Source organism: Microcaecilia unicolor, chromosome 2 (genome assembly GCF_901765095.1).
Source record: "Microcaecilia unicolor chromosome 2, aMicUni1.1, whole genome shotgun sequence".
Lineage (NCBI taxonomy): Eukaryota > Metazoa > Chordata > Amphibia > Gymnophiona > Siphonopidae > Microcaecilia > Microcaecilia unicolor.
Window position 1 is genome coordinate 608,817,580 of NC_044032.1, and position 24,323 is coordinate 608,841,902.

Below are 24,323 nucleotides of genomic sequence, written 5' to 3' on the forward strand. Positions count from 1 at the left end.
ATCCAGAATCCTGTTTCAGCCAAGCCCATTCCAGAATCCGGTTCCAGCCAAGCCAAGTCCGTTCCAGAATCCTGTTCAAGCCAAGCCAGTTTGAGAATCCTGAATCCTGTTCCAGCCAAGCCTGTTTGAGAACCCTGAATCCAGTTTGAGAATCCTGAATCCTGTTCCAGCCAAGCCTGTTTGAGAATCCTGAATCCTGTTTCAGCCAAGTCCTTTCCAGAATTCTGTTCCAGCCAAGCCTGTTTGAGAATCCTGAATCCTGTTCCTGCCTTGTGTATCGTCTTGCTTCTGTTATTCTGTTGCCTAGCTCCTGTCCTGTCTTGCCTGTCTAGTTGTGCTTTGTTTTGTCTCTTTCAGTCTAGTCCTGTCAAGATCCAGTCCTTGCCTTGTACTTGTCTTGCCCTTTTCTGGACCCAGTTTTAATCTACTTCCGTGTTTTGCCTTGTCTTGCATTTCTGGGTCCCAGTCCCAGTTTTAATCCAGTTCCGAGTCTTGCCTTGTCCTATCTGGGTTCCAGTTCTGGCCCTTTGCCTTCATTTCCTTGCCTCATCTGGATCCGGTTCTTGTGTTGTCCATTGTGTTTAGTTACCTCTGTCCTGCCTTGTTGAGTCTGTTAGTTTATCCTAGTCCAGTCTGTTCTGATTCCTGCCTGTGCCAGCCCCGGTGATCTGTCTGCCAAAGCTCCAGCTTTGGTCTAAGGGCTCACTATTCCTGACAGTTGTGACAATTGACAATAGAAGTGAAAAATGAACTTGCAGAACTATTGTTAGTAATATGTAATTTATCTTTAAAATTAACCATGGTACCAGAAGATTGGTGGGTGGCCAATGTTAAGCCAATTTTTAAAAAAGTTTCCAGACGTGATCTAGGAAAGTATAGACAGATGAGCCTGATGTCTGTCCCGGGCAAAATGGTACAGACTATTATAAAGAGCAAAATTAGAGCATTTTCAAAAGCATGGATTAATGAGACAAAGCCAACATGGAATTAGTAAAAGGAAATCTTGCCTCACCAATCTATTACATTTCTTTGAAGGTATGAACAAACATGTGTATAAAGGTGAGCCGGTTGATATTGTGTATCTGGATTTTCAAAAGGCATTTGACAAAGTACCTCATGAAAGACTCCAGAGGAAATTGGAGAGTCATGGGATAAGAGGTAGTGTTCTATTGTGGATTAAAAAGAGAGTAGGGTTAAATGGTCAGTATTCTCAATGGAGAAAGGTAGATAGTAGGGTTCTGCAGGGGTCTATGCTGGAACCGCTGCTTTATAACACATTTATAAATGATACCGAGATGGGAGTAACTAGTAAGGTAATTGAGTTTGCTGACAACACAAAGTTATTCAAAGTTGTTAAACCGCAAGAGGATTGTGAAAAATTACAAGAGGACCTTACGAGACTAGGCATCCAAATGGCAGATGATGTTTAATGTGAGCAAGTGCAAAGTGATGCATGTGGTAAAGAGGAAACCAAACTATAAGGAGTCACCGACCAGGAAAGGGATCTAGGTGTCATTGTTGATGATATGTTGAAACCCTTTGCTCAGTGTGAGGTGGCGGCAGCTAAGAAAGCAAATAGAATGTTAAGTATTATTAGGAGAGGAATGAAAAACAAAAATGAGAATGTTATAATACCTTTGTATCGCTCAGTGGTGCGACTGCATCACGAATACTGTGTGTAATTCTGGTCACCACATCTCAAGAAAGATATAGTGGAATTAGAAAAGGTACAGAGAAGGGTGATGAAAATGATAAAACAGATGGGACAACTTCCCTATGAGGAAAAGCTAAAGCAGCTGGGGCTCTTCAACTTGGAGAAAAAATGGCTGAGGGGAGATATGATACAGGTCTATAAAACAATGAGTTGAGTGGAACAGGTAGACATGAATTCCTTGTTTACTCTTCCCAAAAATACTAGGATAGAGGGCACGCAATAAAGCTACAAAGTAGTAAATTTACAACAAATCAGAGAAAATATTTCTTCACTCAATGTGTAATTAAACTCTGGAATTTGTTGCCAGAGAATGTGATAAAAGCAGTTAGCTTAGCAAGGTTTAAAAAAGGTTTGGGTAACTTCCTAAAAGAAATGTCCATAAGCCATTATTAAGACGGGGAAAGTCCACTGCTTATTTCTAGGATAAGCAGCATAAAATGCAGTGGCGTAGCTACGTGAGGCCTGAGGGGGCCCGGGCCCCCCGTAGATTTGGCCCTGGCCCCCTGCCCCTCGATCCCCTTCAACACCCCTCCCGCCACCAACTCTCCCCCGCCGTCGCCGCCCGCCCCGGCGCCGCAAATGATACCTTTTTTGAAGAGAGACTTCCTTCCGCGCTCGCCTTTCTTCAACGAAGTTCCGGCGATCAGCTGTTTCGACGCCGGCGTCGAAACAGCTGATCGCCGGAACTTCGTTGAAGAAAGGCGCTACTCTAGTGCGGAAGGAAGTCTCTCTTCAAAAAAGGTATCATTTGCGGAGACGGCGGGGGAGAGTTGGTGGCGGGAGGGCGGTTGAAGGGGATCATGGGCAGGCCGGCAGGGGGGGGGGGTCCGATGTGGTGGTGGCGGCGGCTCTGGGGGGGGGGGCAGCTAAACAGTGCTCCCCCACCTCAGGCTCTGGCCTCCCCTCCTGGCGAGGTCTGGCTACGCCCCTGATAAAATGTATTGTACTGTTTTAAGATGTTGCCAGGTACTTGTTGGAAACAGGATGCTGGGCTTGATGGACCTTCAGTCTGTCTTAGTATGGCAATGCTTATTTTCTTATGAGAAGAAAATAAACCTTAGTCAGATGTTAAATTTGGGGTAAGAAGGAGAGAGAAGAATCCCAAATGATCCCAAGATAATGGAAACTTGAGACTGGATTAACTTGAGTTCCAAAAAGGGTAATGGGGGTGGAAGGGGGAAGAGGGAAGAGGGAAGCGGAAGACCAACAGACAACCGTTTTATCTACATTAAGCACTAATCAGTGATTTGTTAACCATTGTGGACATGAGTCTAAGGAAACCTGAGGTTGGGTAATTGAGGGAGAAGGAAAGGTTGGGTAAGCTGGGTAAAGAAAAGAATGTCATCAGCACAGAAGTGAGCCGAGATGCCAGAGGTCTGAATGAGAACAAGGGGGCTAAGAAAAAGATTAAATAACAATGAGGACAGAACTGAGCCCTGGGAGACACTGCTGTGGAGGTCCCTGTTTTTCGGGGAAGATGAGAGAGTGATGACCTTAAAAGAGTGGTTAGATAGGAAGGAAGTGAACCAGGAAAGATCCTCACCAGCAATGCCAAGTGAAGAAAGATGGGAGAGCAGAAGAGAGTGATCGACAAGGTCAAATGTTGCAGATAAATCTAAGGAAATCGCCAAGACAATTTTGTACCGATCACGATGGGAGTGAATTTCACTGAGCAGGGCTGTCATCACAGTCTCTGTGCTGAAATATGCCTAAAAGCCTGATTGGTGTGGATGTAAGGCAACTACATTGTCAGTGAATGAGGTAAGTTAGTGAGAAACAATTTTTTCCCAGGACTTTTGACATAAATGAGAAATTTGAGACTGGGCAATAGTGGCTAGGGACAGAAGGATCAAGACCATGCTTCTTCAAGATAGGAAGGACAATGACCTGCTTCCAAGAATTGGGGAACTGACTGGAAGAGAGACTGAGATTAGTTATAGATAGTAATATTGGAAGGAGACACAGTTCAGGGGCTTTAAGCCAAGAAGGAGGGATGGGATCAGATGAGCAGTATGTAGATTTCATAGAAGACAGGAATTTTTCCAAGGGAAAGGGAGTCTGCGCCTAGAAAGAGGACCATAAGGTAATACCCAAAAGCGAAGGGGAAGAGGAGGCTAGTAAGACGTAGTGGGTGAGGGTGACAGAAGCTGAAGTAAAGTACTGATTTTGTTAATGAAGAATAAGGAAAGGGCCTCAGCTGAGGGAGTCTCGCTAACGTTATCATTAAGGTATGGATTAACCATGCGTTGGTAGATAAAACAGAGCTCCTTAGAGGGATTAGTGAATCTGAGGAGTCTGTTAGTGATATACTTTTCACCCTTTTCAGTTGGTCAGTAAGCACAATGGAGCTCTCTGCACTTCTGCAGAGCTGAAGGGGATTGGGACTTTTTCCAAAGCCTTTCTGCACAGTGGAACTGATCATTAAGTAACCAGAGAGAGGAAGTAAACCAAAGATTAGCATTAGAAGATTTGGGAGAGAAAAAAGTTTTAGTGGGCAACAGTATCAAGACCCTGTTCTAGTAGAGTGTACCAGATGTCAGTCTGATCATTAAGGGGTTTTGAGAAGAAATTTGAAGGGACTGAAAACTGTGAAGGAGAGAGAGAGAGCTAACATCAAGCCAAGAGAGTGCTCTTGTCCCGTGACCTGGAGGAGTGGCCTAGTGGTTAGGGTGGTGGACTTTGGTCCTGAGGAACTGAGTTCAATTCCCACTTCAGGCACAGGCAGCTCCTTGTGACTCTGGGCAAGTCACTTAACCCTCCATTGCCCCATGTAAGCCGCATTGAGCCTGCCATGAGTGGGAAAGTACGGGGTACAAATGTAACAAAAAAAAGAAAGCTGGAGAAGGCAAATGAGAAGGTGAGACTAGAGAGAGTTTGAAGAGAATAAGAGTGGTCTGACCAAGACACAGAAACAAATGAGAGAAAAAAAAAGAATATTCTGCAGCTCTATCTGGTTAAGTGCCCCTGAATATCTGGGAATGGCCAGCTCAGTGGAGTTTAACCAGGCAGCAGCCTCTACTGCCTGGTTAAACCTTTTTGAATATCAACCCTTTCATTTTTATTTTGTCACAACAGGGTAGCCACAGAAAGTGAACTAAAATAATACAAATAATATATATTTCCACAGTGCAGTTTCCTGATATAACCTGCTTCCATTGTGGTCAGAAACATTCTGCAGTCCTTATCTAAACCTTGCATTCATTTGATTGTACAGTACTACCATCTGTTTTTACATAATGCTAAGCGTTTTCCCGTGGTCTACAACTTCATTTTTAAAATCCTGTTTGTGGATCACCATGAAAATATGTGCTAAAAGATAAGGTATGATAGGGACAAGGGACACAGAAGGGAGATACTAGACAGGACAAATAGTGGTGCAGAGGAAAGAAGGATGGTGCACTTGGAGACAGAGGAAATGTCAGATGGGCAAGAGACCCTGTAAAGGCAGAAGAAACGGAGAAAAACAGAAAAGAGACAGTGGGACCAAAGCAAATGAGAAAATAAATTGTTCAAACAGTAGAAAAAGGTGTTTTATTTTGAATTTGATTTAGGAATATGACAGTATTTAAAAATGCGCATCTCCGATGTCTTCAAATTAGCAACCCTGCAGGGGTCCAAGTGCATTTTCTTAAGTAATTTTGAATGTACTGCAGCACAGATTTTGATGGGTAGAACTAGGGACTGTAAATCTCACATGAATTTGGGATGTCAGTTCACATTAGGACTGGTTGAAAAATCTCCCTTCTGGAGCTCGATCACTTGGCAGCTCTATGCACAGCTATTTCACAGTGGGGACTTAAAACGATGTAGAGAAGGGGACAGTGCCAACAGATGAAGAGAAGGAAAGGAAGAAGACAAGAAGCGAGAGAAGAAATGGAAAGGCCAACCTGGAAAAGAATTTGTATGGCTGACTCGTGGAACATGGAAAAAAAGACTAGGACCAGCCAAATTCCCAGACAACAAAGGTAGAAGAAAATTATTTTTATTTAATACTTTGTAAGGACTGAGATGTACCTGCTGTCACGGTTGTGCCCATGTTTCGTGCTCTCCTTCCTCTTGCCACCTGGTGGCCAGACCTGGTGGCTGCAATGGACTGTCTGGTTATTGTCACCCGTTCCAGATTTCAGCCCAGTCCGGTCCGGATCTTCCGGGCTGCCAGACTTGCTTGCTTTGGTTGAACCTACACAGCACCCGTAGTTGCCTGGTGATTGCTGCAGTTGAGCCTCAGCTGCTGCTGGGCTTATTAGCCAGTTGGAAACTTTCTGCCTTTGCATCGCCTTAGGCCCTGGTATGTTGGTGCTTGTTGCACTTCTGTTTAAGTTCTTGCCTGAGATTCTTGTTTGTTTCTAGTTAGGCTGTGTGTAGTTTAGATTAGGTTGTTGCTTGTTTGCTAGTCCTGTCTCTAGGTTAGTTTTGTGTTTAGTCTTTGTCTGTTTGTGTCTTTGTGGCTGCTCTGCAGCTTTCAGTTCTGTGTCTCGTTATCGGTGTTTTGTTCCCTGTTTTAGTGGCTGCTTGCAGCTTTCAGTTCTGCCCTTTAGCTTCCCTTCCTTGCCTGCTGCCCCTGTATGTTCCTTTCCCCTCTGACCTTCAGTCCTGGTTCAGCCTAGTGGGTATCCAGTCCTGCCTTGCCCAGTAAGTCCTGCCGGCCACCTGCAGTCAGGGGCTCAACTCCTGGTGAAAGGTGGCCAAGTGCAGGTGAAGTTTAAGTGTGCCTGCTCTGCTTATTCCTGCTTGCTTGCCTCTGCTGCAACTCCAGTCCGGGGTTCCAGTCCTGTTCTGCCTAGTCTCCGGTGTGGGGTGGTTTTGCCTGCCACTGCCACTCCTCGGCAGTGGCCCAAGGGCTCACAAACCTAGTTCCAGCTTTGAAAACGTGATACCTGCTTTGTAAAAGGTACATTTTTTTCTATTTTTATTTTGCAAAGTATAGGAGAAAATGCATTTCTGTTTCTTTTTTTACCAGTATTGCACTGTTTATAGAGTCTGGCTTCCTTGGGCAGAGAGGAGGGGGGTCTCTATTTCAATTGTTTTTTGTTGTTGTTGTTGTTGTTGTTGTTGTTTCCCTCTATTCTGTATTAGATTGGTAGAATGGAATGTTGTCACAATTTGGGTTTCTGCCAGGTGCTTGTGACCTGGGTTGGCCACTGTTGGAAACAGGATACTGAGCTAGATGGACCATTGGTCTGACCCAGTATGGCTACTCTTATGTTATATAGATGAGGGTCTGTCCATGTTCTGCATGTGTGACTGAGGTGAAGGATTCTGCTAGCATGTAGTGTTTGTGTAACAGTGCAGCTTGTTCCAGTTTCCCAATAGTAGATATATTTGTGGTCCAGAGCCCAGTGTAATATATATGGCACTGTCTTTTCATAGGTAGGTTAGGGCTGTTATAGAGTGGTGAGTTTTGTGTTCTAGGGCAGTGTTTTCCAAATTGGTTCTAGAGTACCCCCTTGCCAGTCAGGTTTTCAGGCTATCCACAATAAATATGCATGACATTGATTTGCATATACTGCCTCCATTACATGCAAATCTTTTTCATGCAGATTCATTGTGGATAGCCTGAAAACCCGAATGGCAAGAGGGTGCTCCGGAACCACCTAGAGAAACACTTCTCTTGATCCCACTGTAATATTTATAGCACCGTCTTTTCATACGTAGGTTAGGGCTGTTATGGTATGGTAAGTTTTAAGTATAGGTTTTGGGTGTCTTTTTGCAGGGGTTTGTGTTATTTCACAAAGTGTCTTGCCCTGTTTGAATGTAGGCTGTGGGGCAAAGGCCACCTTTGGTGGCCTTTGTCACCCAAAATAAAAATGCTCAAGATTAGTGTTCTTCACATCCAGTAGAGTCACCTCACAAACAAAAGCCTATTTGATTTAAACAAGGTCTCTAGCAGTGGAAGGAATGTGTGTGCTATTCCTGAGGTGATGGTCACGATTTCAATATTTTTACTTTGTAGTTAAGAAGACAGGTTGCCTGCTCTGGGTAGTTCAGGGACCTCTTCTGCGTCCTGCCTCCTGATGTAACTTACTGTTTCCCAGTGGCGTAGCGAGGCCGGCTGACACCCGGGGCGGGTCGCCGCTGCGCACCCCCCCCCTCGGCGTGCGCACCCCCCCCCCGGAGTGCATCTTTACCGCTGGCGCTCCGCCCTGCCAAGTGCACGTCGTCTCTGGGAGCTGCGTCGGCTCCGTTGGTTCCCTGCTTTCTCTGCCCCGGAACAGGAAGTAACCTGGGGGCAGAGAGAGCAGGTAACCAGCGGCGCCGACACCCCCCCAGCGCATGCACCCGGGGCGGACCGCCCCCCCTTCCTACGCCACTGCTGTTTCCTTGTAGGCAGGACACAACAGAGACAGCCTGTATTAATCCATGCCTGCTACAGCCCCTGCTACAGCCTGCTACAGCCCCGGAACCGGCACCTATTTTATAAAAGTCTGCTCCCCCTGAGATCAAAATCTGGCTACACCTCTGATTGAAACCCTCTGCTCAGCGTGCAGCACCTGGTTTCTGGTTTATTTCTCTTGATATTCTGCTCTTCCTTAAGGAAATAACAGAGTGGTTCACAATAAAATTTAAAATTTAAAAACCAAAGTCAGATTGGAAAGGAACATAGTAACATAGTAGATGACGGCAGAAAAAGACCTGCACGGTCCATCCAGTCTGCCCAACAAGACAACTCATGTGTGCTACTTTTGTGTATACCCTACTTTGATTTGTACCTGTGCTCTTCAGGGCACAGACCATATAAGTCTGCCCAGCACTATTCCCGCCTCCCACCACCGGCTCTGGTACAGACCGTATAAGTCTGCCCAGCGCTATCCCTGCCTCGATTGGAAAGGAAGGTCATTTCGTGGCAGGAAAAAATACAAGAGACCGAAAGATAACAGAGTGGAAGAACAAATAGGATTAAATGACAACCAGTGACTGAAACAAGCACATAAGACAAAGAGACTTGTAGAAGTCAGTGGACCCCAGGAAGGGTGACCATCAGGCTTATTTTCGAAAGAGAAGGGCGCCCATCTTTCGACACAAATCGGGAGAGGGACTGCAGTTGAGGGCGCCCAAAATCGGCTTTCGATTATGCCGATTTGGGCGACCCTGCGAGAAGGACGCCCATCTCCCGATTTGTGTCGGAAGATGGGCGCCCTTCTCTTTCGAAAATGCCCCCGACTGTGTACTCCAGTTTACGTACCTGCAAAAATTCTCTAACGTTCGAACCAAGGACACGTAGGATGGTATCATAGCCAGATTCTTGGCAAAATACAAAAAACATCTTGCCAAACATTTGAAGAATATCTCCTGCATTGAGGTCTGTCAAGAATTAGAAACATAAATTGAGGATAATGCCTGTTTTATGACTTCACAGATTACTGCTTTCTAAACATATTATATGAGGAAACAATGTATGGTTTACTGGTTAGAGGAATGAGTTAAGAGCCAGGACACTAGAAATAAAACCATGATGTACCACCAAGATTTGTGACCTTGTACAAATTATTTTGGGATCTATTTAACAAAGTGCTTTCATGCTAAAAGACATATTAACATACACTAAATCACAGTTAACACACCTGCCTTAATGCTAATGCAGACTACAATGTTTAAGAGGGTAATAAAGTCAGGCTTCTAAAGGGCACTCTGCCATTCCGAGGATCAAGCGTCCTCACTCCCGTTCCAAAGAACCGCACAGTACTCCAAGGATTCTTTAGTCTTTTTGCAAATTCAGCTTTACTGAACTTTTGCAAGAGGCAGGTAAACCATTTTATAACTATTTGAAACTATTTGTATCAACAGCTCTCCTGTTCACTCAAGATTATGTATTACAACCCCAATCACTTTCCAACTCGTTTCTTTCAGTCAACCCCCCTCCCCCCCCCAGGTATTCACATATATACAGCTCCTCCTGTTCTTTACCCATCCTTTTGGGCTAGTAATAATCCAAGGCTGCTCCATTTAATCCTCATTACAATCCAACTCCTTCAGGCACACATGGCTGTCCTCCTTCCAGCGATGCACTTCTCGAGCTGCACCCTAGCCTTGAACAGGCTTTTCCTGTTCCAGTCCCCGCTCCCGGGATGGGCTCCCCTTGTCCACCCAGAGCTCCTCACACCATCTCCGTTGCTACTGTTTGGGGCAGCAACTCTCCTTAATTCAGCCTTGGTTTATTGTGTCACTCCAGGACCCCTCCTCTTCTCCAAGGGTCCCGGCAGGGATATAGGCAACCAGGGTCCCGGCAGGGATATAGGCAACCAGAGACCCTGTGTTTCCCTATGTAATCCCTTTTATCAATTCTGACTCCTCCCTAACTTTTAATCATTACTCAATAGCACTTTTTTTCTGTAAATTATTCCATAATCCACCCCCCTTGGGCTGGACCCCCACTCCTCGTACACCTCTAACCTTCCCTCCATTCCCCCCCCCCCCCCCCCCCCCCGCCCTCCACAGTTAGTAAAAAGATGATTCTTCTGGTAACATCACAGAAGATCATGATGAAATGCCAACTGAGGCAACAGGCACAACCACGTTCTTCTCAAATTCCTGGTATCCAGGGACTATCATTTCAAATTGAGGTAAGAAGGTTTATGTGCACAAACATTAGTCTCCATAGTAACCAAGGGTGAACTGGAGAGTTAATACAGGAAAAATGCTGGATTCATTTTCTGCTCTATTTTCTACCACATAGATTTTCTTGGCTTGCTGGGTGAGCACTATACTCACCATTTCTTTGAATCTATTTCTACCTCTGTGTTTTCCTTGTCTGATACATCAACAGTAGGCTAACATAAGTACAAAAGTATTGCCACACTGGGACAGACTGAAGGTCCATCAAGCCCAGCGTCCTGTTTTCAACAGTGGCCAATCCAGGTCACAAGTACCTGGCAAGATCCCAAAAAAGTACAATACATTTTAAGATGCTTATCCTAGAAATAACCAGTGGATTTTCCCCCAAGTCCATTTTAATAATGGTCTATGGACTTTTCCTTTAGAAAACCATCCAAACCTTTTTTAAACCCTGCTAAGCTGACGGCTTTTACTACATTCTCTGGCAACGAATTCAAGAGTTTAATAACACGTTGAGTGAAGAAAAATTTCTCCAATCATTTTAAATGTACTACTTTGTAGCGTCATCACGTGCCCCCTAGTCCTAGTATTTTTGGAAAGAGTAAACAAGCGATTCATGTCTACCCGTTCCACTCCACTCATTATTTTATAGACCTCTATCATGTCTCCCCTCAGCCGTCTTTTCTCCAAGCTGAAGAGCCCTAGCCACTTCAGCCTTTCCTCATAGGGAAATCTTCCCATCCCCTTTATCATTGTCCACCAACATGCTAAGGGGTCCTTTTACAAAGGCGCACTGAAAAATGGCTTGCGGTAGTGTAGGCACGGGTTTTGGGCATGTGCCGATCCATTTTTTAGCGCATCTGTAAAAAAGGCATTTTTTTTGCCAAAAAGGGACATGCGGCAAAATCAAAATTGCCGCTTCTCCATTTTGGGTCTGAGACCTTACTGCCAGCCATTGACCTAGCGGTAAAGACAAATGCAGTAACTGGGAGGTAATGACCTATGCGCGCCAAATGCCACTTGGCACGCGTCCGTTAGGCGTGCCCGAAAATAAAAAATATTTTTCAGACGCGCGTATTGGACACGTGCCAGAAATGAAATTATCGCAAGAACCACGTGGTAGTCAGGAGCTAACTCCATTTTGGCATGCATTGGGTGAGCATAGATGCTTACGCGGCTTATTAAAAGGGCCCCTTAATTCTTTGCTGAATCACAAGATTGCAGAAAAACTCCAAAGTGGAAGCCTGCACACTCTTCAGGAGGTATTTCAGGTTTTTGGACTGCTATGGCAATTTTTTCTTCTTCAAATTAAGGGGTTTATTTTTCAAAATGCATTAACATTCACATTGAGGGTAATGAGGTCTATTTACTAAGAATGTGCATTGGTATATTTTGACAAATAGGCCTTATACTTCCAAGAGTGTGGGTAGAAAGATTTGTGGTAGAATCATGACACGTGTTTCATAACCATGCAATTTTCTTTCCTAAAGAATTAGCACTTAACATTTTCCAAGGGGAAGCCATAAGTACTTACTCAGCACTTTGCACGCTGCTCCTACCAGATCATAAGTCTTGGCATCATCATAGATTATTCTAACCAGAAACTGCCCTTCTTCATCTAGCTGTGCTTCTTTTCTAAAACAAAACAAAACCACAAAATAAAATGAAAAGTGAACAAATACCATCAGATTAGAGTTGCATACTTTTACCGCTGACATTATCAGAAATACGTTGTCTCACAGATTAGGAATGTGTCACATGGTCCAGGAGCTTAGCCAGACCTCGCGGTGGAAGGGGGCATATTTTGGTGTGCCACCCCCTCCGCCACTGCCCTGCCACTCCCCGCTGCAAATACCTTGGCTGGCAGGGGTCCCCATCCCCCGCCAGCTGAAGCCTTCGTCCAGCCGCGTTACCTGCCCTGCTCTGGCTTCCCCTCATGTCCTGCACGCTCCTTTTAGTGAAATCGAGCATGCTCAGTTTTACTAAAAAGGAGCGTGCCAGACGTGAGGGGAAGCGAAAGCAAAGCAGGCAATGCGGCGGTGCCGGAGACCGCCGCTGGATGAAGGCTTCAGCTGGTGGGGGTTCAGGACACCCGCCAGAAAACCAGGGGCTCAGAAGAAATTGGGGGGGGCCCAGGCCCCCGTGGCCCCACCTAGCTACGCCACTGGTCACACCCATTTGAAAGCTTTCTCACTCTCACGCTCTTTGAGCTCTATTTCTTACTCATCAGAGCGTCTGTACCAGTCCACTGATCTTGACCACTGCTTAAATGAGAGAGAAGCCTTAGAGAAGTAAACCAAGTGGTCTAACCAGTAAGAAGAAATCTGAGCACACCTTCCAGCCTATTGCTTTCCATGCCCTGTCCCTTTTTGCTTTACTGCAAGTGTGTGTGCTCTGAAACTGAGATATATACTTTTAACTACTGGGCAGAAGACAATTTTCAGCTCAAAAATGTACTGCTGCATCCTCGTTATCATTTTTATGGTTGGTAGCATTTTATTTAAACTCACTTATATTTTCAAACATGGTGACTTGTGCAGCATAGGGATGTACGCAGAGGAAGTGCTGGTTTCATCAGTTAGAGTATCAATAGAAATCAAATAAAATAAAACATGGAAAAGAAAATAAGATGATACCTTTTTTATTGGACATAACTTAATACATTTCTTGATTAGCTTTCGAAGGTTGCCCTTCTTCGTCAGATCGGAAATAAGCAAATGTGCTAGCTGACAGTGTATATAAGTGAAAACATTCAAGCATTACTATGACAGTCTGACAGGGTGGGAGGATGGGGTGGGTAGGAGGTATGCACGGGGACATCAAAGCGTATCATTGATATTCTAACAGGATGGGTGTGGATAGGTGAGGGGTGGGGTGATCAACAGTTCTACATTTTAAATCATTGTGTCATTTGGAGGGGCTAGCTATAGGGACTCCCTGTATTCGTGCAGAGATGTTTTCACCTAGTAAAGGGCCACCAAACCAGACATCATGTTATGAGAATCAGGTACTAACAATCAGGCTTACTATTTATAAGTACAATTTTAAAAAAAAGCATTAATTAGGTTGAAACTGGAAGCATTTAACATTTTTTTCCTGTGCCTGCATGAAAAGAAATAGCATGTGGGAACTTCCTCTTTTTTTGTTCTGTGGAATGAAGCGGTATATATAAAAATGCACTTCCTTCCTTTTTATTTCTATTTCACAGATATGTATTGAATAATGAGGTAGGGGCTTTCTTCATGCAGAAGTTCTGTACAGAGGCAGTCTAAACGTGCCACCATTGTCCAGTTCAGCACACTATTAGCTGCCAAATTCACACAAAGTTAATTATGTTTAATGGAAAATAAATCTGTTGGCTCAGGCTTCATACTATGTGAATATCCCATCACTGTTTCATTATTGATACCAAGTATTACATATTAAGGGCACTTGCTGTAAACTTTGTTTTAATTTGTTGATCCAGTCCTTACATGCACATAGTTTTGCTTTTTATACCTAAACGTGAATCCTAAGGGTGGTTGAACACTTAGGTATAAACTGTGTTGTTTGGTTGTATGGTTGTTTGGTTTTCTGTTTTATTTTTGTTTTTTCTTTACTTGTTTTGGACTGCTTTGGGTCCTGCTGATCTGTACATCTGCTGTATGGAATTTTGGAAGATGGAAATGAGAAAATAAAAATTAAATTTTGGATGTACTCTATACAAGTTGTTGTTTACTTTTGAAATGTGTGTATGGATACCAGTTCTGGTGTATGCATGTGATAATTTGAATAATTGTCTATGCTTATGGCTATGATTTCTGAACATGCTGCATCATTAAAGGACAGACTTTTAAATGCCCAGCTGGATATATATGGTAATCTCATCTTTGTTAAATATTTCAGATATATCCATGTACTTGCTCCCATAATATAACTGAATTCTATTATTCTATCTCATTGTATTTTCAAATGTAAGCCACATTGAACCCAAGTTTGCTTGGGATAAAGTGAGGCAAAATGTAAAAACAACAACAAATAAAATCCTTTATCCTCCACCTTTTAAGACACTACCTATCCAGCTGGATGGTGATGGCACAAGGAAAGCAAGCTTAGTCCAGTGAAGACTAACTCAAAATAACATGTTCCTTAGCTAGTATTACCATATTGAAAATGGTACCTGGTCAAAATAGCCCTGACAAAATGCCCCCCCACACACAAAAAAGCTCCAAACAAGAAAGCTCCGACATAAAAGTCCCTGACACAACAGCCACTGTCAAAACAGCATGTACACAATATAGCCCTTGACAAATTAGCCCCCGATAAAAGGGCCCGATCAGGCTGCTCAGAATATGGCACTTCATGTTTTTTCCTAATAATCTTACCTTGCCAAACAGGATAAGGTTGGTAAGACTATGAAAATGATGACAATATTGGGTTTTTTTCAATTAGCATGTTGATGAATATTTTCTTTAAACAGCAGAACAGATCAGGAATACCAGTTGGTAGCTAAAGAATTTTATTTATTTATATATGCTTTATACAACGCAATGCTGGTAGGAGCCTTTACCAGTGAAGATTTCACTTGTAGTTTATCATCCTTTTTTGTGATGTGTTATTTTTTTCTAGGGGACTATTTTGTCAAGGGTTATTTTGTGGGAGGGGCCATTTTGTCAAGGGCTATTTTGTTTGGGGCTGATTTGTCAAGGGCTGTTTTGTCGGGGCTATTTTGTCAGGGCTATTATTTTGGGGTGTCATTGAAAATGCAACCATACTATGACTCTGTGGTTATGTTCCACTAATAAGTTAAATGATTAACTGGCTATCTTAAAAAGGTTACATAACCTTTGGATGCATGACTAGGGACATAAACATACACTTATTTATTCAATATCACAATTCCTCATGTACAGCTAGAGAACAACCTTTTAGGGTGGATAGTGTTCACAATAAGCTCTGTGACAAAACAGTTGGTTTTAAGCCTGTAAACTGTATTATTTCTTAAAATGTATTTCTCTAGTTTGGCCAGCAGGTGGTGCATGTTTACATTTAAAGCTGTTACCGAGACTGTTAATACAGTCCTCTTCAGTTAATACAGTCAAGGGGTAACCTGCATTGATGTGGCCAGCTGTTTTTAAAACTTGTTATTCTGGGCTCTGATTGGCTCAGGAGCTCAAATTCATCTAGAAAATACTGGATTTTTCTCTAGTCTCAGTTTGGAAGTAGAGAGAGAAAGACCACTTTGCTGAGACCCTGTGAGCAGCTATATTTTGTAACCTGTGAGCAGATACATTTCCTGTACTTCCCAAGCACTATTCAGGTACTGAACAAATGTTAGGTAGTTTTATAATTGATCCATATTCAGTTACCTGTTATTAGGTGCTGTTTTTGTTACATCTGTTTTTATGGCTCACTGTTCAATATTTTTTATGGCAATACACATTTTTAGTTTATTGCCTCTGCTTGACTGGACTGACTGAGAATACTGGTGTGTCAGGTCTGTGAATGCTTTCTCGGAATCTTGAGACCACTGGGAGTGTGGCCCCCAGTAACCTAGAAATCACTGGGGATAATTTGAGAATGGGAGACTCACCCAGAGGCGGTTGGAACCCAGTCGGTGGGAGGAGAATACAAGTATAGAGCACAAGCGGCAGGTGCAAGCGGACCTAAGCTGTGCTGGGGATAGATCCTTTAAGTGGCCACAGGGTAGCCCCAGGCAGGTGGCTAGGCATTTCATGGCAAGCTCCTCTTAATATCGACCAGATAGAAGAGACAAGAGTTTTCAGTTTTGGAACAGCATAAGTCATCACAAGAATAAAATATAAGAAAATCAATGGACTGCATTAGGGGCTTATAGCCTATTTAGATATGTTTAAACAAAAGAGATCTGCATGAAACAAAATATTTATTTTTATTTTGACTTATAAAACAACTTGTCAATGAAACATGCCTAAAAACAGAATAATCCATCTGTCTAAAATGTAAAGTTCTACAAAACAGATGAAGATATTGATTCCATGTGCCCCAAAGAAAGGAGAGTTTAATTTTACTTCCATTTAATTTCAATATATTCCATCATCTTTATAACACCAAGCTTCCCAAGGCAGATTACAACAACAGTTCAGATGAATCCATCAGGAAACAGGATATCCTCACTGAAATTTGGCCATCTGTATTGTATAGAACAGTGTAGAAAAATGGGCACAAAATATAGAGTTTATAACTCATTTTGCTACCAACTACAATAATTTTAAAGCTGTTTTAGTGATATTCAATTTTTATTTTATGATATTTATATCTAGATATGGGAAGCTTTCAAATCAATTAAAAAGCTGTCAAATAAGTTAAAAAAAGAAAAAAAAACTTTTGTTCTCCTGTTTTTAAGGCACTGCCTATCCAAATGGAATAGGTTTAGATGTTTTACAGATGCACCACATATAAGCAGTCCCTTATTTCTAATAATCTTTGACTATTGTTTTCAATAGCATTTGCTATTGTTTTGGGTGAACTAAAATGGCATCAAGCTCCACCTACTGCTTAGAAGCTCCGCCTACTGGCTTCAGCTCACATAATAGACTAGATATTTTCACTTCATCTCCTGTTCATCCAACCTCCTTGGGCTCTCAGTCTGTCTGCCAGCCATGCTGCCACACCTGGGTTATTGCTAAAATAAAGGCTAGGTTTTACTCAGCCAGCATTTTTGTCGGTTTGCTGCTCCTTTGGAGGCCATGTATACAGTAGCGTACCAAAGGAGGGGCTGTGGGGGTGGTCTACCCTGGGTACAGGTAGCAAAGGGGTGCATGGACAAGTCACGTGGTTGTCGCCTCCGCCGGTTCCCTGCCCCCTCTGACGTTACTTCCTGTTCCAGGGCAGGGGACCGGTGGAGCCGACAGCTGCGTGATTGCTCCATGCACCCCCAAGTGGTGAGGATAATGAGCTTCAGAGGGGGAGGTAGGTGATGCGCTGAGGGGGGGTGATGTGCCAGGAGGGGGTGATGCGCCGGGGGGGACATGATGTGCTGGGGGGGGGGGGATAGCTGCAACCTGCCCCTGGTGGAGGCCAACCTAGGTATGCCACTGCATGTATATTTGTACTAGCTTGGGGATTGGTATAAATGTATGTGGCTGACGTACACATGGATATATATATATATATATATATATATATATATATATATATCCTTTGAGTGTGCTCAATGAGTACTTGCAGTCCACTCAAACGTCTTCCTCAAACATGAGTTTTCTCATCACTGCAGATACTTTTATGTATGAGATAATGTTATGAGCGCACTTTTGTAAGCAATATAATGGAGTTTTATATAAAAATAAAATTTTAATAAAATTGTCCCCATGACTGTACATTTTTTACCACAAAATCACATTGATGAAGTGTTCCACAGTATGAAAATGCATCTTCTACAGTTAAATCTGTGATCCATCCTACTTGGGCACTTAGAGAGGGCTAGAGGGCTAACACAGCAACCACATAATTTTACTTATATAAAAATTCTCCTCTTTTGGATTAATGTCAGAGACAAAAACAAATCCTTTTTCACATATCCATCCTGCTGATTTGCAGCTTATACCACTTGTTATCTTTCTTAACAAAATCTGAGTACTTAAAATACATTTCTGCAGAATTTAATGGAAATGCTGCTATAAGAACTGTCAGATGTGAATAAAGATCTCAGAAGCAGATGTGGCAAAAAAAAATCACATGTTATGTCAACCAAAAATCGAAATTGTTTTCCAAAGGTAACGTTTTAGCAAGCCAATGACCTAGTTTCCTTTTCTTACAAAGGAGAGATATGATAGAGGCCTATAAAATCCTGAATGGTATATATGCGTATAAATGCTTAAGTTCAAGTACCAGTGGCATAGCCATGAGTGGGCCTAGGTGGGCAGGGACCCACTCACTTTCCACTCAGGCCCACCCAGGAGCAATGCAACCTTGTCAGGACTGGTATAAGGGGTGTGGCAAATTGGGTTCCCACAGCTACTGGGGGCCCCTGTAGTCCAACATCTTCCTTCTCTATCCACCACCATCTACATTTACATTTAGAGCAGTGATTCCCAAACTTGGTCCTGGAGGCACCCCATCCAGTCAGGTTTTCAGGATACCCACAATGAATATTCATGAAAGAGATCTTCATGCAGTGGAGGCAGTGCATGCAAATCTCTTTCATGAATATTCATTGTGGATATTCTGAAAACCTAGCTGGATGGGATGCCTCCAGGACCAGGTTTGGGAACGAATATACATGATTAAGTTGGTGGTTCCCAGGCCTGGCCCTGGAGGCGCCACGGCCGGTAGGGGTTTCAGGATGTCCACAGTCATTGTTCATGAGAGAGATATGCATGCACTGTCTCCACTGCATGCAAATCTCTCTCATGAATGTTCATCGTGGGTGTCCTGGGGGCCTGGCGGGCTGGGGTGCCTCCGGAACCAGGTTTGGGAACCACTGAATTAAGTCCATATTTGCATGACTGATCTGTTAAGTAGAAATGTGTCTGTAAACACGAACCTTATTCTACCACAACATTACTGTATTTGTTCATACCGGAATTGGAGAACGCCTTTACGGTACTATGTAAGCCACATTGAGCCTGCAAATAGGTGGGAAAATGTCGGATACAAATGTAACAAATAAAATAAAAATAAAACCATTGATTTATAGGAATCACTGGCAGTAACAGTAATTCACTCAAGCTGCCTGCAGCTAACACTGGAACCTTCCCACTGCTGTGTCCCATCCCCTCTGAAGCAACTTCCTGTTTCCATATGAGCAGAATGCGTCAGAGGAAAGGCTCCAGAGTTGACCACTGGCAGCACGAGTGAGACACTGCTGCTGCCAGTGACCCCCAATAACAAAGATACATATTAAGGTAAACAAGGGGCAGGGTGGAAATGTGAGAGACAGGGGAAGATGCAGGACTGCAGGGAAACTAGGCAAAGGGAAACGTGGGCTCAAGCACACCCAAAACTGGCTATCTGGCAACGTCACTGGTGAGCACTTATGCGGCAGATACCTGCGTAATATAGAGGGGCATTTTCGACCGGGGACGCCCATCTCTAAGGGCGCCCATCTCCCAGGACGGCGCAGCAAAGGGGTGGGGCGACCGTATTTTCGAACGAGATGGCCGGCCATCTTTCGTTTCGATAATACGGTTGGGGCCAGCCAAATGTCAGAGATGGCCGGGTTTGAGATGGCCTCGGTTTTTGCCAATAATGGAAACCGAGGCCGGCCATCTCAAACTCGGCCAAATCCAAGGCATTTGGTCATGGGAGGAGCCAGCATTTGTAGTCCACTGGTCCCCCTCACATGCCAGGACACCAACCGGGCACCCTAGGGGGCACTGCAGTGGACTTCACAAATTGCTCCCATCTGAATAGCTCCCTTACCTTGGGTGCTGAGCCCCCCAAATCCCCCCCAAAACCCACTCCCCGCAACTATACACCACTACCATAGCCCTAAGAGGTGAAGGGGGGCACCTACATATGGGTACAGTGGGTTGCGGGTGGGTTTTGGAGGGCTCCCATTTTCCACCACAAGTGTAACAGGTAGGGGAGGGATGGGCCTGGGTCCGCCTGCCTGAAGACCACTGCACCCACTAAAACTGCTCCAGTGACCTGTATACTGCTGCGATGGACCTGAGTATGACATTTGAGGCTGGCAAAAAAAGTTTTTAAAGTTGTTTCTTTGAGCGTGGGAGGGGGTTAATGACCACTGGGGGAGTCAAGGGAGGTGATCCCTAATTCCCTCCGGTGGTCATCTGGTCAGTTCGGGTACCTTTTTGAGGCTTGGTCATAAGAAAAAATGGACTAAGTAAAGTCGGCCAAGTGCTCATCAGGGACGCCCTTCTTTTTTCCATTATCGGACGAAGCCGGCCATCTCGAAGCACGCCCCCGTCCCGCCCCGTCCCGCCTTCGCTACCCTACCGAAACACCCCCTTGAGGTTTGGCCAGCTCCACGACGGAAAGCAGTTGGCACCGGCCAAAATCGGCTTTCGATTATACTGATTTGGCCGGCTTTAGGAGATTGCCGGCCATCTCCCGATTTGTGTCAGAAGATGGCAGGCGATCTCCTTCGAAAATAAGCTGGATAGTATTCTGTACATCAGGGTATCTCAAACAGTGTGCCACAAAAGAGCCAGCGGTGTACCGGCAAAGTTTTTAATTTTAACGGACGGCTGAGATAAGAAATATTCAGCTGAGCGAAATTCATTCTGCCACATTGCCCGAGCACACCATCTAGCCAACCAACACCCATCCTACCAAGAGGGTCAAGACTCAGAGGCGTAGCCAGGTTTTGATCTCAGGGGGCGCAGACTTTTATAAAATAGGCGCCGGTTGGGGTCAGCTAGACAGCAGTGTCTGTGTTGTTGCTCAAGGGCTGTTGCAGGCACTGATTAATACAGGCTGTCTCTGTTGCGTCCTGCCTACAAGGAAACAGTAGTTACATCAGAGGCAGGAGGTAGGATGCAGAAGAGGTCCCTGGACTGTCCAGAGCAGGCAACCTGTCTTCTTAACTACCTAGCACACACATTTATTCCACTGCTAGACACCTTGTTAACATTAGAGTAGCCATACTGGGTCAGACCAATGGTCCTCTAGCCCATTATCCTGTTTCCAACAATGGCCAACCCAGGTCATAAGCACCTGGCACAAACTCAAATTGTGACAACATTCCACGATAACAATCTAATACAGAATAGGGAGCCAAAAAAGAAAAAAAAACAATAACAAAAATTGAAATAGAGACCCCCCTCCTCTTTGCCCAAGGAAGCCAGACTCTATAAACAGTGCAATACTGGTAAAAAAGAAACAGAAATGCATCTTCTCCTGTACTTTGCAAAATAAAAATTGAAAAAAAATGTACCTTTTACAAAACAGGTATTTGTATTTTCAAATGTAAGCCACATTTAACCCGACTTTGCTTGGGATAATGTGTGATATAAATGTGTAAAAAAAAAATCCTTTATCCTCCACTTTTTAAGACACTGCCTATCCTGCTGGATAGTGATGGCACAAGTAAAGCAAATTTGGTCCAGTGAAGACTAACTCAAAATAACCTGTTCCTTAGATGGGCCCTAGTATTACCATTATTAAAAACGCGACCATACCATGCCTCTGTGGCTATGTTCCACTAATGTTAAATGATTAACTGGATTTCTTGAAAGGATTATATACAGTAAACGTAGGATGCAAGACTACAGACACAAATATACATTTATTTATTCAATATCACAATTCCTCATGCACAACGACAAAACAACTTTTTAGGGTGGACAGTGTTCCTTTTATTATCAGCAAGATAGAGATAAGAGTTTTCAATTTTGGCACAGTCATCACAAGCAAAAAATATAAGAAAACCAATGGACTGCAATGAACTGATGAAACAAAATATTTGTTTTTATTTTGACTTATAAAACCACTTGCCCCTGAAACATGTTCAAAACAGAATAATCCATTTGTGTATCTTCAGGTCACTATCAGGCTCATTTTCGAAAGAGAAGGACGCCCATCTTTCGACACAAATCGGAAGACAGACGTTCTTCTCCCAGAGTCGTCCAAATCGGTATAATCAAAAGCTGATTTTGGACGTCCTCAACTGCTTTCCGTCGCAGGGACAGCCAAAGTTCAAGGGGGCATATCAGAGGCGTAGTGAAGGCGAGACTTGGGTGTGCCTAACACATGGACGTCCTCGACCCATAATGGAAAAAAAAGGGCGTCCCTGACGAGCACTTGGACGACTTTACCTGGTTGTGTTTTTCTTACAACCAAGGCACAAAAAGGTGCCTGAAATGACCAGATGACCACTGGAGAGAATCGGGGATGACCTCCTCTTACTCCCCCAGTGGTTAATAACCCCCTCCCACCCTCAAAAATATCTTTAAAAATATTTTTTGCCAGCTTCTATGCCAGCCTGAGATGTCATACTCAGGTCCATCACAGCAGTATGCAGGTCCCTGGAGCAGTTTTAGTGGGTGCAGTGCACTTCAGACAGGTGGACCCAGGCCCATCCCCCCTACCTGTTACGTTTGTGGAGGAAACAGCGAGCCTTCCAAAACCCACCAGAAACCCACTGTACCCACATCTAGGTGCCCCCCTTCACCTGTAAGGGCTATGGTAGTGGTGTACAGTTGTGGGTTGTGGGTTTTAGGGGGGTTTGGGGGCTCAGCAGACAAGGTAAGGGAGCTATGTTCCTGGGAGCAATTTCTGAAGTCCACTGCAGTGCCCCCAAGGGTGCCCAGTTGGTGTCCTGGCATGTCAGGGGGACCAGTGCACTACAAATGCTGGCTCCTCCTACGACCAAAGGGCTTGCATTTGGTCATTTCTGAGATGGACGTCCTTGGTTTCCATTATCGTCGAAAATCAGAAACGACCAAGTCTAGGGACGACCATCTCTAAGGACGACCAAAATTTCAAGCTGTCGACGTCCCTGACCATATTATCGAAACGAAAGATGGACGTCCATCTTGTTTAGATAATACAGGTTTCCCCACCCCTCCATCGGAACGTTTTGCAAGGACATCCTCAACAAAACTTGGACGTCCCTTTCGATTATGCCCCGCCACATCAGTTCCCACAGCCCCTCCTTCTCTTACCTCTTTTATTCCTCTCCTTCTGCACTCACATTCTGAACTCATCCACTTTTTAGGACTTTGATACCGCTTTCTAGTACTAGACCTGGTTTGACAGATAGAACTCCACCTCCTCTTCACCCTCTGAAGTTGGACCTTCTTAATGTACCTTCACTCCATTATAAATCCCCTCTAATTGCTCTCCTCATCTTAAGTCACTCTTTGGACCTTCTTTTTCTAACGGAAACATGGTTGCATCCCAGAGACTCAGCTGCTCTCCTGGAAGCCTGACCCCCCAATTATCATGCTTATGATATCCCACGTCCCACCCATCGTGGAGACGGGGTTGCTTGTTTTGTTTGTGAATCACTGAAGGTTTCACTCTGCCCTACTAAACATTTTGCTATAATTGAAGTACTTACTCTACGTATTACCTTCCAGTCATCCTCAGCATATATGGCAGTGCTCTATCGCCCTCCACCTCTCTCGTCAACCTCACTCAATGAATTGTCAGCATTCCTTTCTGAGTGTTCAACAGCTTTTGATCCTTTTCTTCAGGTCAATGATTTCAATCTTCCTGCGTCTGAGAATTTGAATGCTTTCCTTGCTCTGCCGTCAATTTTGGGCTTAACGCAGCAAGTGACAATCTCAACTCACAAAGCAGGTAATATCCTTGATCTTTTGGTTTATGTATTTGTGCTAGCTCCCTTCATTACACTCCCGTTCCTTGGTCAGACCATGTTCTTCTGACTTTCTCCTTGCAATGTGAACTACCGGAGCCCTCAGTTCCTTTTTCTTCTCAACCATTTCAACTTTTGAATGATAATAATATTTCTAGGATTTCACAGCAGATTATCAAAACCCCCTTACCAACATCTTCTTCACCTCTAGATCAACATACCACTCAACTTAATCAGACCTTGTTATCAATTCTTGATGAGCATGCTCCGCTCACAGATACTCCTGACTGTCCTACGCAAAGTACTCCTTGGTACACATCTGCATTACGGTTTCTCCATTCTCATCTCCAGGCGGCCAAAAAATGGCGTAAATCCCACATGAATGCAGACCACGCACTGTTTCTCTCTCAGTACAAGGAGTACCATCGCGCACTATGGAAAGCTAAAGCTGTCTTCTTTGGAAAACAAATTACTCATAATCTCAACCGACCTCATACACTTTTTAAAAATTTGAATTCAATTGCACCAGCAATGACAGTACATCTTGATTATGACCCTACGATTCTTCCTTTAGATACTCTGGCTGTGGCATGGAGTAGTAAGATAAGTTCCCTTCCAGCAAGTTTTGACACCTCTTCTTCCACTTCATCTCCTAGGACTACCACAGATTCCTTAATTTCTATTCCTTCCTTACCTTCTTCAAATTCTTTCTCCTCTCTACCTGCATTCCCCTCTTCATTTTGGTCCTCTTTTATTTTACCTACAATTACATCTCTCTGTAAAGTATTTGCTTCTCTTCACCCAACATCTTCA

The 24,323-nt window shown here is 43.9% G+C and overlaps 1 protein-coding gene across 2 annotated transcripts in view; it reads right to left on the reverse strand.

Moving 5' to 3' along the window:
• Window positions 1-24,323, reverse strand: part of GUCY1B1 (guanylate cyclase 1 soluble subunit beta 1) — a 181,870-nt gene that overhangs the window by 140,589 nt on the left and 16,958 nt on the right. For both annotated transcript variants that reach the window (XM_030191612.1, XM_030191613.1), the window contains 2 exons: window positions 11,802-11,902; window positions 8,898-9,016 (listed from right to left, as the gene is read on the reverse strand). In XM_030191612.1, the coding sequence (XP_030047472.1) occupies window positions 8,898-9,016; window positions 11,802-11,902 (220 nt within the window). The remainder of the gene's footprint in view (window positions 1-8,897; window positions 9,017-11,801; window positions 11,903-24,323) is intronic.